Source organism: Lissotriton vulgaris, unplaced genomic scaffold (assembly GCF_964263255.1).
Source record: "Lissotriton vulgaris unplaced genomic scaffold, aLisVul1.2 SCAFFOLD_9349, whole genome shotgun sequence".
In the NCBI taxonomy this organism is placed as follows: Eukaryota; Metazoa; Chordata; class Amphibia; order Caudata; family Salamandridae; genus Lissotriton; species Lissotriton vulgaris.
The window spans coordinates 42,742-60,260 of record NW_028243908.1 but is presented as its reverse complement, the minus strand read 5'-3'; the positions used below and the strand labels follow the sequence as shown (position 1 = coordinate 60,260).

The 17,519-nt window shown below is 43.4% G+C and overlaps 1 protein-coding gene across 1 annotated transcript; it reads right to left on the bottom strand.

The window, feature by feature from the left end:
* Positions 1 to 9,328: 9,328 nt before the first annotated feature.
* Positions 9,329 to 15,958, bottom strand: LOC147668205 (uncharacterized). The gene is made up of 2 exons (XM_086948706.1): positions 15,794 to 15,958; positions 9,329 to 10,147 (listed from the first exon to the last, which is right to left on the bottom strand). Exons 1-2 carry the CDS (start codon positions 15,956 to 15,958, stop codon positions 9,329 to 9,331), a joined length of 984 nt encoding a protein of 327 aa, XP_086804832.1.
* Between the last annotated feature and the right edge of the window lie 1,561 nt (positions 15,959 to 17,519).

The following is a 17,519-nucleotide window of genomic DNA, read 5'->3' as shown; positions in this document are numbered from 1 at the left end:
GGCCGGTACACAAGCAGACCATCTCTCTGTGGGTTGTCTTGTGTATGAAGGCTTGGTACCCCTTGCCAAAGAAGGAGCCTCCTGTTGGCCTGAGGGCCCATTCTACTCGGGCCACGGTGGCTACTACTGCCCTGGGTTGGGGAGTCCCCTTGCAGGACATTTGTCAGGCAGCTACGTGGGCCTCGATGCACACGTTTGCAAGACACTACTGCCTGGACAGCCAAGTCCGGAGGGATGTCTTCTTTGGCCGTTCTGTCCTCCAGGAATTTCTGGTGTGATTATTGGTTTGAAGACCCACCACAGGGCTTGGTCTTGCTGGGGTATGTATTCCAAGGTAGGAATATGGTACTAACTACTGTTTCTTACAGATATTTCATTACAAAAGGTAAGTAACTTGTTCATACTGTTAAGTATATCTGCTGTAGTAGCATCTATGATGGGTCCTTGCCGTGATGACAGGGTTTCACATGTACGCACACCATGCCACTTGTGCAAATGAACCGCTCATATGGGTGATGGCATCATAGACCATTTGTCACAAATCAAACATTTCTGCTGTCTGAGGATGTCCATGTATTAGTTTTGGAAATATCACACCGCAATAAGAATATGTCAAATCTGTGCAAATGATGGCACATGTGATGTGGGTGTGTGCATTGCTGTCAGCTGTCTGGATGTGCAGACAACCTCCTAATGCAATTCACGTGACGTGTGTCACTGACGTGATACATTGTCCTGCTCACTCAGACCTTCCCATCAGATAATTTGTATGCATTTCATATCCATTCCACAGATCACAGGTCTTTTACTTTTCATGGAGGAGTGGCTGCCAGCTGGCACATGTTTCCTCAGTGTGTAGCCCACGCCGCACTCAAATTTGTATAGATTTGTTGAAGCAGTGTTGCTTGTGCCATGTACATTGTAATTGTCTTTGTCTGACAGTTGTACACATTTCCTTCTAAATATGTTTCGCAGGGCACCCCCTCTGCCAATACCATTGCCAGACTTGGATGCCATGAGGGAACGTGATTGCATACGGCGTTACCGCTTCACGCAACAGTTGATTCAGGACCTGACGGACAGGCTGGAACCACATCTGCAACCACGACACAGGTATCCAACTGCGCTGACACCCAAGGTAAAGGTGATGGCAGCCCTACATTTCTTTGCCACAGGTACGTTCCAATTTACCATAGCTGATGTGGGAGGGATGTCACAAACCATGTTTAGCCGGGTATTAAGTGATGTATTGGCGGCTATGTTGCTGCACATTGATGAATTCAATACATTCCCTACTCCAGAACAGTTGACAGATGTCAAGGGGGAATTCTATGCCCTGGGATGCATGCCACATGTAATTGGTGTAATTAATGGTACACATGTTACTCTGGTGCCACCACAGGCTCAGGAGCAAGCGTACCGCAACAGGAAACATTACCACTCGATAAATGCCCTGGTGGTGTGTCTTGCCAAAATGCTTATCTCACATGTTTGTGCACGTTTTCCAGGACCATGTCACGATGCATTCATCATGAGGCGTAGCAGTGTACCACAGATGATGCTGCAGCTGCACAACCATCGGGCATGTCTTGTTGGTGGGTAAACTCTGTTAGCCATGTATGTCAGTATGTCATTACTTCATGAACTGCATCATATCACACACTCATTTCCATGTCAATTTGCATGAGACTCAGGATATCCAAACATGCCGTGGCTGATGACTCCGCTACGCAACCGCAGGACAGCTGCAGATCAGCGGTACAACAATGCTCATGGGAAGACCAGGCGGGTGTTCGAGCGAACATTTGGACTCCTGAAGAGCCGGTTCAGGTGCCTGGACAAGACAGGCGGAGCCTTCCAATACACCCCACTCAAGGTTTGTAACATCTTCATGGTGTGCTGCATGCTACACAACATGGCAGTGGAGAAGGCCGTGCCACTCATCCTTGATCCTGATGAGCTGGAACATTTGCCCATAGAGGATGAAGGCCTTGCCCGGGATGCCAGTGTCGAGGAGGTTGAAGATGATATCCAGAGTAACCTCATCCGCAACTTCTTTTCATAATGGTGAGTCATAGGTGCATTTTGTTCTAACATGTCTTATAGAGTTGCATGGGTAGCATGCTGTGTATGCAGCTGACTGTATGCAATGTCACTTTGATGGTTGTTGTGCAGTGTCACACAGGTGCAGATGTAATGCAACACACATACGTGCTATGTCTGTACTTGGAATGTACAAGTGTACTACAACATCAGGCTATTCAACATGACAATGTCAGAATGACATTATATGGAACTTGACCCCTTGTGTGCCTCTCATCCCCAGCTCGCCCTGCCTGTTGCCCGTTGGTCTCATCTTGGTCAGCCTGCTATTGCTCATTGTGATTGCAACGTCAGCCGAATCAACAGAGCATGCATGGACATGTGGAAAAGTCAATTTGGGTAAGGACTCATATGAGGCTGTTTAGCATTGGTATGGTTTCAATTGTGTGGTACTTGTTCATGTGCATGTTTTTAAACCATGCATACATGCAACAACATCATGTTTCTTATTACATGTAGGCCCACTCCCATGTCAGGATAGTCACCCCATCTGCAAAAAACGGAGGGAGAAGGAGGATAAACAAAGCTAGGTCGGCCTCCAAGTAATCTAGCAAAAACGGTAGGAACCCAATGTCCTGGATTCAGAGACCTAGCTTGTGTGATGGTGACTGGTCAGATTTTGTCAGTACAAACCAATGAGAAAGAAAAATTTATGAGAAAGAAAAATTTATTTCTAGTGCCCCCTCACTCACCGGGGTTTCCCCAAGGTGATATGCTTCATCATTGGGGCCGACCCAGTTCTCTACGAAAAGGGGCGTTCTACGACTACCGAACTACGCAGGAGCACTTTGTTGTGAAAGACTATGTGTGGTGTGAGTGAGATAGTGATAGAGTGGGTGTGAGAGATTAAAAATACCGTGCTAGTGGGCCTCAACAAATTTAGCTCCTAGGTTTGTTTATTAAAAGGGGGGTGACACTGCAATTTAACCTTTAATGAGGGCTAAGTCAGTGTGCGGTCAACATGTTTCAAGCTCCCCAGGCTTTTCATCAGGACCATACAGAGACCAGCCCTGTATTTACCACTCTTATGAGTCCCTATTAGGGTGTGTAAATTAATTAATGAACATATAACGCTGTTAAATCTAAAACATGCGTGTTATGCATACGTTTGTACTGTTTCGTTAATTCTGTAAAAGAATGACACATGGTTAGTGGCAAGGTAACCCTTTCCTAAAAGGAAGAGTTTCACACATTTTTCACACCTCATATTCGAGTATATGGTGTCCGATCTGCACCTTATTGGCGCGTGCAGGCTTTCAAGTCCAGTGCATACATAAATATAAAAGTGTAAAAGGTGGGTTGTGAATTCGCACATATAAACAACACAGGACTTAATGAGACTATGGACAAACACACAAAACATAAATGTTATTATGGCAGAACCGCATATTTACATGTATTGTTGGCTATTAGCACTGCATGGTGTCTGGTAGGCGGCAGGATCACCTTATGGAAACATTGCTGTCGATTTAAAAAGGAAGAAACGGGAACAGCGATCAGTAAATGTCTGTTTCGTTTCCATGGGAAATGAAATGCTTGTATTTACAGAGTCGGGATCTTCACGCCGTGAAAAAATACAAAGTACTTACTTCCTGCACGGTGAAACCGCACCGAATTACCTAGTCGTTACCCCTCCGGACCGCATCTTGGAGCTGGTTCAGCGGGGACCATGTTATATCATTTGCTCCCAATCATATCGGGCGAATTTTAGTAGGTTTGTTCATATAAGAAAAAATGAAATATTTTCGTGTAGAAACATTTTTATAAAATAGATCTTGGTAGGTAGTAGGTATTATTTGTCGTATGGACCCAGGCAGAAAATGACATAGACCTCTTTTTGCACTTTTTGAGGTTAGTTTCCGAAGTCAGTGCGTAATTTAAAAACCCATCTCTGTTCTCGTTCATGCAGTATTCTCTCCAAGTTCTCTTTTGAATTGCAATACCTGTGGGGTGATCTATCTGATCACCTGTATTTCCAACCTACACTATGTGGGTATGACCACCAGGAAGGTGAGCACCCGCATAGTGGAACACAGGAGTAACATCCGCTGTAAACGTGCTACCACTAGGATGACCAATCATTTCATTGAGAAAAACCACACACCCAATGATCTGACATGGGTGGTGTTGGAAAGTGTTAAAAACAAAGAGAACTTTGAGAGAATACTGCATGAACAAGAACAGAGATGGGTTTTCAAATTACGCACTGACACAGAGGGGCTGAACGATGACATTCCCTGGGGTGCCTTCGGAAACTAACCTCAAAAAGTGCAAAAAGAGGTCTATGACATTTTTTCTGACGTCTCACTAAGCGCCCATATTTTCAAGATATTCCTACCTTTTTAATATAATGAAAATTTTTTGATATAAATGAGCATTTCCAAAACAAAGTCACCGTTGGGCTTGAAAATAACTGGGCAAAATGAGCCTAAATATCAACACCAAACGACGTTACTAAAATATAAACATCACCATCAAAATGTATGCACAGGCACCTACAACATCAGAGGGAATGTCCCTTGCCCTCATCACACAATAGAAGGGCTTTACAAAACTGAACATATGAATTATAGAAGCGATTGGTTAGATCTAATCAGGACCGCCTTTATGGTAAATGATCACAACATTTTCTGCCTGGGTCCATACGAGACTCAAAAAACTTTGTGTGTACAAATAATACCTACTACCTACCAAGATCTATTTTATAAAAATGTTTCTACACGAAAATATTTCATTTTTTCTTATATGAACAAACCTACTAAAATTCGTCTGATATGATTGGGAGCAAATGATATAACATGGTCACTCGTGTTTCTGAAAATAATACGAAACACAAAAAGGAATATTAATGATGTAGTGTTCAAACTACAAACGATTACAAGGCACGTTTGCTTTGTCAACATCTTTATTGTACATCGAAATTACATTCCCCCAAGATGGCCGCTAAAAAAACACAGTCTAGTGTTGAAACAACGGACCCGGAATGGAATCACTTAAAACATTCCCCGCCAAACCAGCTCCAAGATGCGGTCCGGAGGGGTAACGACTAGGTAATTCGGTGCGGTTTCACCGTGTAGGAAGTAAGTACTTTGTATTTTTTCACGGCGTGAAGATCCCGACTCTATAAATACGAGCATTTCATTTCCCATGGAAACTAAACAGACACTTACTGATCGCGGTTCCCGTTTCTTCCTTTTTAAATCGGCAGCAATGTTTCCATAAAGTGATCCTGCCCCCTACCAGAGACCATGCAGTGCTAATAGGCACCAATACATGTAAATATGCGGTTCTGCCATAATAACATTTATGTTTTGTGTGTTTGTCCATAGTCACATTAAGTCTTGTGTTGTTTATATGTGTGAATTCACAACCCACCTTTTACACTTTTATATTTATTTATGCACTGGACTTGAAAGCCTGCACGCGCCAATAAGGTGCAGATCGGACACAATATACTCGAATATGAGGTGTGAAAAATGTGTGAAACCCTTCCTTTTAAGAAAGGGTTACCTTGCCACTAACCATGTGTCATTCTTTTACAGAATTAACGAAACAGTACAAACGTATGTATAACACGCATGTTTTAGATTTAACAGCGTTATATGTTCTTTAATTAATTTACACACCCTAATAGGGACTCATAAGAGTGGTAAATACAGGGCTGGTCCCTGTAAGGTCCTGATGAAAAGCCTGGGAAGCTTGAAACATGTTGACCGCACACTGATTTAGCCCTCATTAAAGGTTAAATTGAAGTGTCACCCCCCTTTTAATATACCAACCTATGAGCTAAATAAAATTTGTTGAGGCCCACTAGCACGGTATTTTTAATCACTCACACCCACTCTATCACTATCTCACTCACACCACACCTAGTCTTTCACAACAAAGTGCTCCTGCGTAGTTCGTTAGTCGTAGCACGCCCCTTTTCGTAGAGAACTGGGATGGCCCCAATGATGAAGCATGTCACCGTGGGCAAACCCCGGTCAGTGAGGGGAAACAAGAAAGACATTTTTCTTTCTCATAAATTTTTCTTTCTCATTGGTTTGTACTGACAAAATCTGATCAGTGACCATCATACAAGCTAGGTCTCTGAATCCAGTACATGTGGTTCCTACCATTTTTGCTAGTCACCCCATCTGACAGTCATCTGTTGTAGTTTTAGACTCTGGTGAAAGCATCAATGTGTGAAGACATTGACACTGAAACATTGCATATACCATGGTTTGACATTGTGTTGGAGGTCACAACCACAGACTCTGTGGGGGATTGCAGCCTCACTGTGTGCATTAGAATGTGTCTGGATCATCACCTCAACCTTGTGGGCCAGTCCAGTTTGTTTACCAAAAAACCATGTTGTGTAGGTGTGGCCCAGTGTATGTTCCACATGTTATGACAACTGTCCTGTGATTCTGTTCGCATGGATGCATTGCCCCTTGTTGCAGTATGTCATGTCACTTTCATGTCGTTACCTCAGTGCAAGTTGAGAATACTGCTACGCCAGCCTTCACAGTGAGTAGAAGTTCTGTTTTCATTCACATGATGCCATGTATGTTTTGCTGAAGACATCACAATGATGGGATGATGCATACGTAAATTATGCTGTTGCACCAGTGGAGTGCGGTCATTCACATGATTCTCTTGTCCCGTGCAGCATTTCTGTGCGACGGTAGGGTTCTTTATGTGGCTTGGCTCCTCATTACTTGCTGTTGACTTATTTTCAACCTGCTTGTCATGTTTAGCATAGGGAGGCACAGTTGCTAGAGCAATAGACTGGCTACAGAGTGCCTTCATTGCATTTAGGTCATTAGCTTCCTCATCATATGTGATGCTTACAGCTGTTGTGGGTGATGTCAGGTTTGCCTTCATGGCCCTTACGGGTAAACATAAACAAATACAGATTTTATACTTTGTGTAAGTAGCACTTCCATATATTTTCATTTGTTTGTAGGGTACACATCATCATACACTGTGAATTAGTTTTTGTCCACATAGATCTCATTGCATAGTAGCAGACTTGTGAGCGTTACACAAGACTCAAATAGGTAACAGACTGTCCTAGGTTTTATGTGTCCGTGTTACAGCATCTGATCTTATGTGATAGCATAATCAGTGATCTCAAATTGGCTACAGTCGTTACACTTCACAGGTGTGACTGGTACAGTGTATCTCATGAGGTATTTGTAGTGTCAGTGACATGAGAAAGTACTCCTAATGCTTGTTTGCCTCTGTTTCAGGTCTCCCTCCCTGCAGTTCCCATCCTATCCTTCCCTCGCCTGATCACCCTTTTGTGTCTGTCATTTGTACTCAGACCAAGGGGCTATTTGGAGGTGGAACCCTTTGAGCATCACATCACTCTGATGAAGAAAGGCACGGCCAGTTCCTGGCAGTCTTGTAGCGAATCTTTCTGCTGCATTACAGGTGACATCATTCATTGACTTTTTTGTCTTCTGGCCATTGCCACTGACCATGTATGTTTGATTATGCTCCATAGCCTCCCAAGGTAAATCATCATGTTGTGCATGACGTGTGATTCACACTGAATATTGTGCCTCCTTGATGTCAACGCACATGTCCTTCTAATGTGCATGTATTCTATATGGCCTAAAGTAAGGTCATTGTTGATAGGTGTTTACGTGTACAGTGACAACATGCATGGTGTTGGTTAAGGCAAAAGTACTATATTGTGTGTGAGGTAGATGGCTGTGTAGCTGCTGTTTAGCTTGGAACACACTACCTGTAGACTACACCTGCTGACGCTGTGTGTCCTGTGCCCCACTTGTCCCTAAGGGGCCTGATCCTGTGACCATGATCTTTGGTGATTACTGTGCCATTTTATTTGCAGTGACCCTGAGTGAAGCAGACACTTACACATGTCTGTTTGTGGCTTGCCCTTGTGGTATGTGCTTGTTTTGCAAGTTGTCACACCCCTTCTGCCGTCATGTCTTCACTCATTCCTGCTGCTGCATACACAGCCACAATGCGGCGCAGACTAGCCAGATCCAGGACCACACACGCCTACAGGATATTCCTCCTTCCATCCATTTGTAGAGCATGCTCCAGCCACCCTACACACAGAGAACACCAGACAATCATCCACCTGGTATCACAATACCTCAAACTCACTCATAACAGCTTCTATGCCTGTGTGTGCAACACATACTGGCAAGACTATGCTGAGCCACATGACAGTGTGTCTACGTACCACCAGGTCATGTGCCTCGTACAGGACACACACACCTTCCATAAGCACAATATTGTACAGTGTTACCTTGTCAACACCACAGCAGCACACCTCGCCTTCCTTACAGTAACGTGGCAGTACACAACCTTGTCACACCACTTCAACATAGCCGTCACAGTCAGTCAAGTAGCCACCGGGGACACACACCATAACCACGTCTCTTGAGTGTGGTGTGATGTGGCCATTCTGGTGAAGATAATTGTCATACGTGGCTAGGTGTTCTGGATGCGTTGCACCCGTCACAGGAGTTTTGCATTGTAGCTCCATAGGGGGAGGTCACGTAATCAGGTGAGCTTGTGTAGAGTGCTACAGCCCATTGCCCATAGTCTGTCCTGCCACCCTTAGCCTGTGCTCCATTCATCACATCCACAGTACAGCAGCATGCTGAATAGTTCACATACCTGAGGACACAGATGTAGGTACTCCCTACGTGGACACCTAGCTTTTTAACCCTGATCTATATACCTCCAGGGGACTCTCCTGTGCCTGTCTGTAATTGCAGTTTTGTGAGCCAAACCCCCCCTCCAGCATTTACTAACCATCACAGGTGTGTATTTCCATCCATGTATCTAGTTGTTAGAATATTGTGACCTATGTGTGTCCTCACCCGGACTCAGATCCAAGTGTGTGGATGGCTGCAGTTTGTTAAATACTCTTGCATTTCATACATTTGCACACACATAATTTTTATACAGTGGGTACAAGATAACTACACAAATGCGTATGATGTTTCTTATATTTATTAGGTGATCTTGTGCAGGAAACGTGAGAAGGTGCTGTACAGAAAGGGGGGGAATCCAAAGTTCACTGCTGGAGATGAGATGCCTTACAGTTTGAGTCAACAGAGTCCAGGCCACAGTGCTTGGCATCATTGGGCAGACTGTGACCAGCAAGTCCATGTGGGATAGTCTAATAGGTGATGCTGTTGCACCCAAGAATTTGCCAGGTCAGGTGTCCTGGGAGTTGTGCATGCCCCACTGCCTCTCAACGTCTTAGCCGTGGATGACCCTTCTTCCTTGGGGGACCCTCACGTGCAGGCATGGACGATGCATGGAACGCTACGTCAGACAGTTCCTCCTCCTCCTCCTCCCTCTCTGTGGCTGTTGGTGCACTTTGCCTTGATGTTTCTGGCCTGGTGACACAGGGAGGGTGCTGCATGTTGCCAGCAATCTGACGTAGTGATTGGCTCATATCCCGATGCACCGTCAAGAGCTCAGCCAGTGTTGCCTGCACCCGTCCATAATGTTTTTCTTGCCTGGCATGTTCCTCAGCCTGCTGTTGTTTCACCTCGTTGAGGGCCTCCACTACCAGGCTTAACTCCCTGGTGTGCCGCCGGTATGCCTCCAGGATGGTACTCAGTTCAGTCATACCGGGCCCTGCAGCTGACTGGCCAGAATCTCGCCTCCGCCTTGCGCCACTCCCACCACCCTGACCCACACGAGCACGGCCTGCGCTTGTGGGCACATCCCATCGACGGGACCCCCGAGTGCTGGCAGGGTGGATGTTGTCTGCCACCTCATGGGTGCCCGCCAAAGGGTGTCCCTCATTTTCAGACTGGCTCTCTGGTGGATCATGGGCAGGGCTCTGACCTGTCTGCTGGGATGTGGTGGGAATGGGTCCGGTGGTTGGCACAGATTTAGCTGGTACAGTTGTTGCAGGGGTTTGGGATCCAGAGGGGCCAGGTTGGTTGGGGTCATCCACAGTGCGTTGAGTGGCATCGCTGTCGGTGGGGACAGGGTCCTGCTGAGCCTGGGACTGGGATCCTTCTCCCCCCCTGGTTGGGGGTGGTTTCCACACATTGCCCTGTGTGTGTGAGAGACAGACACTGTTAATGCATTATCAAGAAAGATCTTAATTTGTTATCCATTATCAGCATCACAGTTCCACCAGCTTTACATTGTTATCATTGTTCAGGTGTGTCAAGTCAAGTCATTCAAGTCAATTTTTATTGCATAAAATTATTAAAAATTATTACAAAATGCATTTTGATCATCATAGAACATAAAAACACGTGTGTAAATGTTAACTATTAAAAACTGTTAGCCATATGAAAAATAAATATCATGTATTTCAATTTGGTGCTATGATTCCCTGTTCAGCTTGCTGTAAGAGAGATTGGGCTTTCATCATCTATTTGACCCCCCTACAGGCCAACATAGGAGATGATCCATCTAGCCATCGAATTACAGCTTGCCTACATGTCCGAATGTTCAATCTGTTAAAAATGTTTTTTAAAAGCCGTCTCCTCAAATCCTTAAGCGCCGGGCAAACACATAGTAAGTGAGTTAATGTTTCGTTTTGATATCCACATAGACGACAATAAGGGTCAGTGTGACAATTGTTCTAGGATGGTAACAAATCCTTTGAAAACTGTAGGCCTAGTCGATGTTTTTATATATCTTTGTTTTAGGGAACTATTAAAATGACTTTCCAGATAGGTCTGTGGCTTTATCCCGGAATATGAATTTATCACAGTCCACCCGCGTCGTCGTTTTGCGGTACTTATTTTATCTTCCAGATAGGATTCCCATTTGACCGCGTTGTTTGCAATTTTGTCAAAAGTATGTCTATCTGGCCTCGTGTCCCAAATTTCTTCAATTCCTATACAGTTCAGGGATTGGGACAGGAAACCTCCCCAACTATTTGGCACGTGCAGTTTCTGCTGGGTGTCGATTTCTTTCCAGCACAGGTTGTCCATTGAGCCATCTTCTGACATGCGTATTTTATGACAGAGTTTCACAAAGGTTCCCATACTGTGAAACTTCTGATTCAGAAGGCCAAAAACTAGACGAACCTGCGCCGGTGCTGATGATTTTGGGAGGTTTAGGACTGACTTGTATACCTTTGTTTGTAAGCTGTTTAACAGCCCTGCTTCTTTGGCACACCAGGTGGCCAATGCGTATGACAAGGTGGGTAGGGTTTGTGCTTTTATCACTTTCAGCAGGTGTGTATAATTTGGACAACTTCGTTTTTTTTGTAATTGCCGGTATGCGTAGATCAGGGACTGTGCTTTAGCTTTTAGATCGATTTTGTGTTCTTTATTCATCTGTCCTCGCCCCAATTTCAGACCTAAGTACTTATATGATGTTTCCTCCTTTATTGGGGTACTATTTGCATACCATTTGAATGTTGGCTTTTTTACATCTATGATGCGGACCACTTTGGTTTTGTCTTTATTCAGTTCCAAACATTCGTGTTCCAAATAGGTTATCAAATTGTTGATCGACCTTTGCAGGCCTATTGGCGTTTGACTCAGAATGACAATGTCATCCGCATACTGCAGGAAGGGGATAGGAATTTTTGACAGATAGGGTAGATAGCATTCCCCGACCTCCATGTGGCTGACAATGTCTGCCATGTAAAGGTTGAATAAACTTGGGGCCAGTACACAGCCTTCTTTTAAGCCCTGTTGTGTTCTAATTTTGGCCGTTACGCTGCTACAGTCTCCCAATTTTACTCGAGCCCAGGTGTTACTTTACAAGCCTATAATAGCCTCCAATAGCTTCTTCGGGATGCCCCATGATCTTAGTTTTTCCCATAGACGGGTTCTGTTCACTCTGTCAAAGGCTGCTCGCAGGTCTATAAAGCAAGCGTACAGTCTTGTCTTCCTTTTTTCAGCTTTTTCCTTCAGGAGAGCCAGGGTTATCAAGTTTGTCAGTGTGCCGGTCCTTGCCCGGAAACCAGTTTGGAACATGGGTATTATATTCATGTCTTCCATCCAGTCTTGAAGGAGTGATAGAAAGCATGACCCATATAATTTTGCCTCAACATTCATCAACAAAATCAGCCTATAGTTCCCCGGCTCATTGTGATCACCTTGTTTGAAAATGGGGTGAATTATGCTCCCATTCCAGGATCTTGGCAGTTTATTCTTGTTGTAAATTGAATTAAAGAATGGTGTTAAATAGTCTGCCCAGAATTCAGGTGAATGTTTGAAGATAGAGTTTGGGAGCCCGTTAGGACCCGCTGCACCCTCTTTTTTCAGGCGATTTAAGCTGATCTGTTGTTACTAGGGTGTCAGGCACGGCGTTTACTAACTTTTTCTGATTTACTAACGAGTATGTTTTCAAGTTTCCCTATGTTCTCATTTCCACAACCCGAAGTTAGCTTCAGACTTTCTTCTGGTGGATTATGTCCTGTTCCTAAGATAGTTTCCGCATGTTCGGAGTTTCTAGAGCATGATTTGCACTCTAATTTACAGGGCCAGTTTTGACCATCCATCCTGTCGATAAACATGTTTTCAACATGCTGAGTCCACTTACTTTCTCCAATGCCTGCCTCCTGTCTTAGGGTATTCCCCTTTGTCAGTTTGTTAATAATACCCCAAAATGTTCTGGCATTATTGTGTTTCCCGGCAATTACAAATTTTGTCCACATTTCCTCTTGGTACGATGTTTTTACGCTACTCAGCATGATCTTATATCTTTTCCGCATGACTTTCAATCTTGACTTATTTGATTTTATTCCACTTTTTATCAATAATGCCTGCTTGCGGACTTCTCGTGTGATTTTTCTTTTTTCTTCTCTCAGGGTGATGTTATACTAATGCTTTTTCCCAGTATTAATTCTTCTCGAATTCTGATTTGTGATTGGGGGATTTCTTGTTACTGCTTCACATAGATGTTCCCATGTTTTCCCGGGTTTTCTTTTCTTCCGATGTTAGTCTAAGCAGTTAATTTTTTAATTTATCCATTGTTGGTTTTATATCCTTACCTCCCCATTTCAGTTTACGTAGATAGAATTTTTCGGTATACTGGATGACGGTGTTTTGTTTTTCCGTCTTGCTGACCAACATTTTTATTTTGGTAATTAGAGGAAGATGATCGCTTTCCACACGTTGCTCCACTGAAAATGAGCTCACCATCCATATCAGGCTGTTGCTCAATATTGTGAAGTCTATTGTTGACTTTCCATTACCGCTTACAAAAGTTATGGGTATGCCACTGTCCCCACTATCTTTCTTGTTCAGGATAAAAAGGCCCAGTTCTCCGAGAGCTTGAGTTATTTTGTCATCTTTTGTTAGGTTACTAGTGAAATCCCCTGAGATAATCATGGAGTGCGACTCGTGAGTGCTTTGCAAGGCCCTGATCAAGGTTAGTAGTGTAATGAGTTTTTCGTTTTTTTCTTTCGTTTCCGGGTGTACATAAACGTTAAGCACTAATAGATTGCAAGTACCTGAACCAGAGACTTAACTTCTCCTTAAGTTTTATTGCTTGTATCCAGTTTACCACAGTGTCTACTTCTTCTGATTGCCATCTGTATTGTTGGGCGATATACGTTGATAAGCCTCCTCTAGGGTGACCAGATTTAGAGAGTTTTTCGGCGAGGACATGAAACTCGATATAACCCGGGATAGAAACTTGGCGCAGGTTCCAGGTTTCTTGTAGCAATATTAAGTTGTGTTGATCCAAGAAATTTGCGGTTTCATGGTCATGCCCCACACTATTTAAACCATGAACATTCCAGGAACAGAGGCTGATCATGTGTGGGTTTGCAGCAATGGATTCCTTTTGGTTACCAACTGGTGTCCGTGGATGTAATGTTCTATCTTCTTTTAAGTGACTGGACAAGTTCGGAACATTTGTTGCTCAAAACCGATGCCACCCAGGACCAATCAGTAATCTGTTCCTGAGCGCCTCCTTGCACCACAGCATTTTCGTGTCTCCTTATATTTTGTGTTATTTTTTTTTGTGGAGTTACTGAACAAGCTCCTTTTAGGCATGATTTTTGGGTGTTCCCCTCTTCCATTTTCTTTTTGCCGATGGTTATATTTTTTAAAAGTGGAAATGGATATTTTTTCAGTTCGTCCCGCCTCAGTGCTATGCCCCAGGCTTCAAAGGACATGCTCATTGCAAGTATTCTGTCAACTATGTCCTTGGATGACCAGGTGTTTAAGGACTCTTCTACCTCTGAAATATTTTTTGTGCACTTAAATTCTACAGACAAAAGATCTTGGGATGCTATGTCGTCCAGTTCTGGGAATTATCTTAATAGCTGCATTATATTACCTCTATTCAAGAAGTCTTGACGCCCTGTTGTCTGGTATTCAGGTATGAATGCCAGTTTATTGTTTGTTTCTGCTTGTGTTTGTGAGCTCATTTTTGCTTTTTTTCTTCTTCTGATTTTGTATTTTGTGTTGTTTCACCATTTACGTTTATTCTTCTCCCTCGACTCAGAGTTTTTATTGTTATTTCTTCATATGAATCGTCTATTCTTTTAGGGTGGGTGCTAGGTTCATTAATCCTGTCCATGTTTTTATCAATGTTCGTATTTTGGAGTATATGAGTACTCGTTGTTTGTTTGTTTGCTCGATAAATACTGCAGGTTCTTCCATCTTCGTTTGAATTAATTTTTATTGGTGTTCTTGTGTTTTCCTTTTCATCTGCTCTTTTTGTGGGTTGCCTTTGGTTAGTTTTGTCTATTACATTTTGTTTAGTATCCGCGTTGATTGGGTCATTTTGGGACCTTATGTCTTGGTTTGCTGGTTTGACCTGAGGTATTTGCGTTTCGTCTGTCTGGTGGATCGTTACTATCTGATTAATACAGGCCTCTTGGATTAAGACCCTTTCGTCAATCTCATCTTGAGTCTTATCTTTATCCTGAGTTTGTGGGGTTTTTTTTGTTTCTTGTTCTGGCTATTCAGTTGTATAATCCCTTGTGTGTGTTTTGATTTTCAGGAGTTTGAGAGGATTGGTGATTTTGTAATCATGCTGTTCCCATTCACAGCACTTGACTGGGCTGGTTTCTCTTTCTTATTAGTGGTATGATGAAAGATGGGATACGCATGAATAACTGTTGGAGGTTGGAATTTAAGTTGTAGCCTCCCTTTCCTAGCGCGCTTTCTTTGTCTTTTTGTTAACTTGACTTTAGTATAGATTGTTGCGCGTTGTACCTCTTCTGTTTGACCTGCTTCTTTGTCAGATTTTTCTTTACTTAACTTACTTATCTCTTCCTCTACATAGCTGTTTTGGGTAGTATCTCTTGCTATGTGTTGGCTCCCAATTTCAACGTCAGATTTTATTGCCCCAGTATTGCTCTTAGTTTTGATGTTATGTTTTGTATCCACTGATGATTGAACCGCCCTTAGTATGTGTAGTGTAAATGGAAACAGCACAGCAGGAAAACTTGTAGTCTCAGTTTATTGAGCTTAGGAGAAGCGCAGCGACAGGAACCAGAGACAACGGTCAACTGCCAGAGAGGCACATTCTCAGGACAAAGCATGGAACCATGAACAACAGAGGTTCCAACTACAGGTGCCCGGTAGGCACAACATAGAGAATACTACAGTATGTCATTTAGTATTACCGGTAAATTTGACATATTACCCACTAATTTGCCACATACACAGCTTGGCTGGATTGTCTCTATGTGGAATCCCTTATCAACCCTCCCTAAAAGCAGGGTTGCCATGTGGTCCAGCCTGGTGTTTATACCTGAAATATGACCCACAATAAGATTTATTAAGTCGAACTGAACGTCCATTTTATCTGACTGGAAGTTCGGTGCTTTGATTGCCTGGTCTAAGGTGTTTAATAATGTTTTACTCCATGGGGTCTTATCTTCTTCTCTGGGCAGTGTTTTCTGAGCATCTAATTCTTCGTCTGCCCTGCTCATGAATTATATCGTAATTGGAGATTCCTGGTTTAAATTGTTTTTAGACCATCCTTTAGTTTTGTTTTGGCCTTTGACCAGTTCGTGGGGGTTGACACTTGGATGCAATGGTGTAGATTCCAGCCTTCCGTTATCACCTGCTCAGTTTTTCTGATGTTCTTGTGATCTTTGATTGGCCTGTGGACCTTGGCTGATCTTTAGGTATGCTTCTAACTGGGATTGGGTGTTTTTTTCCATTCCTGTTTGTCTGTCCAAGCTTATATTGTCAGGTAAAGAGAAGGAGGTTGGCCATGAGTCATCCTGTGCAGCATTTTGCTCGGCCACCAATTTATTCCCCATTGTTGCTTCTTCCACCTTGCCCTTGTCCTTGGTCTTTATTTCCTCATCTCTTTCATGAGTTTGAGAGTCATTCTTATTTATTTGGGCTATTACCACAATGGACTTGCCAAGGCCAATGCTACAGTTTTGCTTGGCGAAAGACCGAGAGATTTGTTTCTGGTCAATTGGGTTGTTTGTTGAGCTGCTCTCACTATGAGTGTCCTGTGAATCTTTTTTCTTCTCCTTCATACTATTTGATTGTAACTGCCATTCTCTTTTACACTTGGTGCCGGTGTAATTGGGCTTGGTTGGAGGGCTTGTTCCTGCGTTTGCCCGTAAATTGACGTCATGGGGTCCTTTAAATAAAAATAATGTGGATCCCAATATTACTTTGTTTTGAACTTGGAGCTGTTAACTCGGGTGCCGACACTAGTCTCTCTCTTTGTTGTGCCATCCTCTTCCTTTTTCTACTTGACTTTTGTGTGCCCTGGTTCCTATCTTCTTCGTCTTTTTTTGACCTTACACTTATGTTGTGCCCCACTTTTCCAGATCTCATTCTTTCAGGTCTATTTAATAAGATCCGTCTAAGATCCGTCTGATTTGTGTGTTCTTAGAACTCTAGCTTCAATATTTTTTGTTTTTTTTGTTTTATTCTTGGCTTCCTTCTGATTTGTGGCTCGTCGTGTGTTTATATATTTACCATGCCTTCCCAAGCCTTCCACAGCACTAGTCAGGCCGAGGTCCTGAGCTCCCACTTCTGAGCCCTGTTTTTCTGCGTGTAGACTCTAGTGCTCCTATTGTCCCTTGGTGTCCTGGTAACCTGGTATCCTGGTGTCCTGGTATCTGTGCCCGTTGTACCACCTCTGCTCCAAATCCTACTCCACTCCACCTCCACTCCCCCTCCCAAGCCTGTCTGTCCCTCTGAATAGGAATAGCTGCCGTCAGGGAGGATAGCAAGATGTGGTTTGCGAAGTGCAGCGTATGAGGTGTGGTGACTACTGGCTTTGAAAGTCACTTTGGAAGTCAGTTTTGCCAGGTATATGGTAGAGCCTGGTGGAGCCCTTGTGTGAGCTATTTAACATGCAGTTAGTCTGCTGTTAGTCTGCCAATAGTCTGCCAATAGTCTGCCGCGGCTGTTAAGTAGCGTCAGGAGGACATTTCCATTAGTTACATGTTTGTCCGAAAGGGCGGTTTAATAATACTTATAATGATGCTTAAAATGCATAAAGTAAAGTTCATAAAATGC

Excerpts from the sequence above, each read along its gene's own strand:
- LOC147668205 (XM_086948706.1), bottom strand. The coding sequence starts at position 15,958 with ATGAGCAGGGCAGACGAAGAATTAGATGCTCAGAAAACACTGCCCAGA. Across the intron at positions 10,148-15,793 it reads TCGACTTAATAAATCTTATT|GGCAATGTGTGGAAACCACC; the intron begins GTGGGTCATATT and ends TCACACACACAG.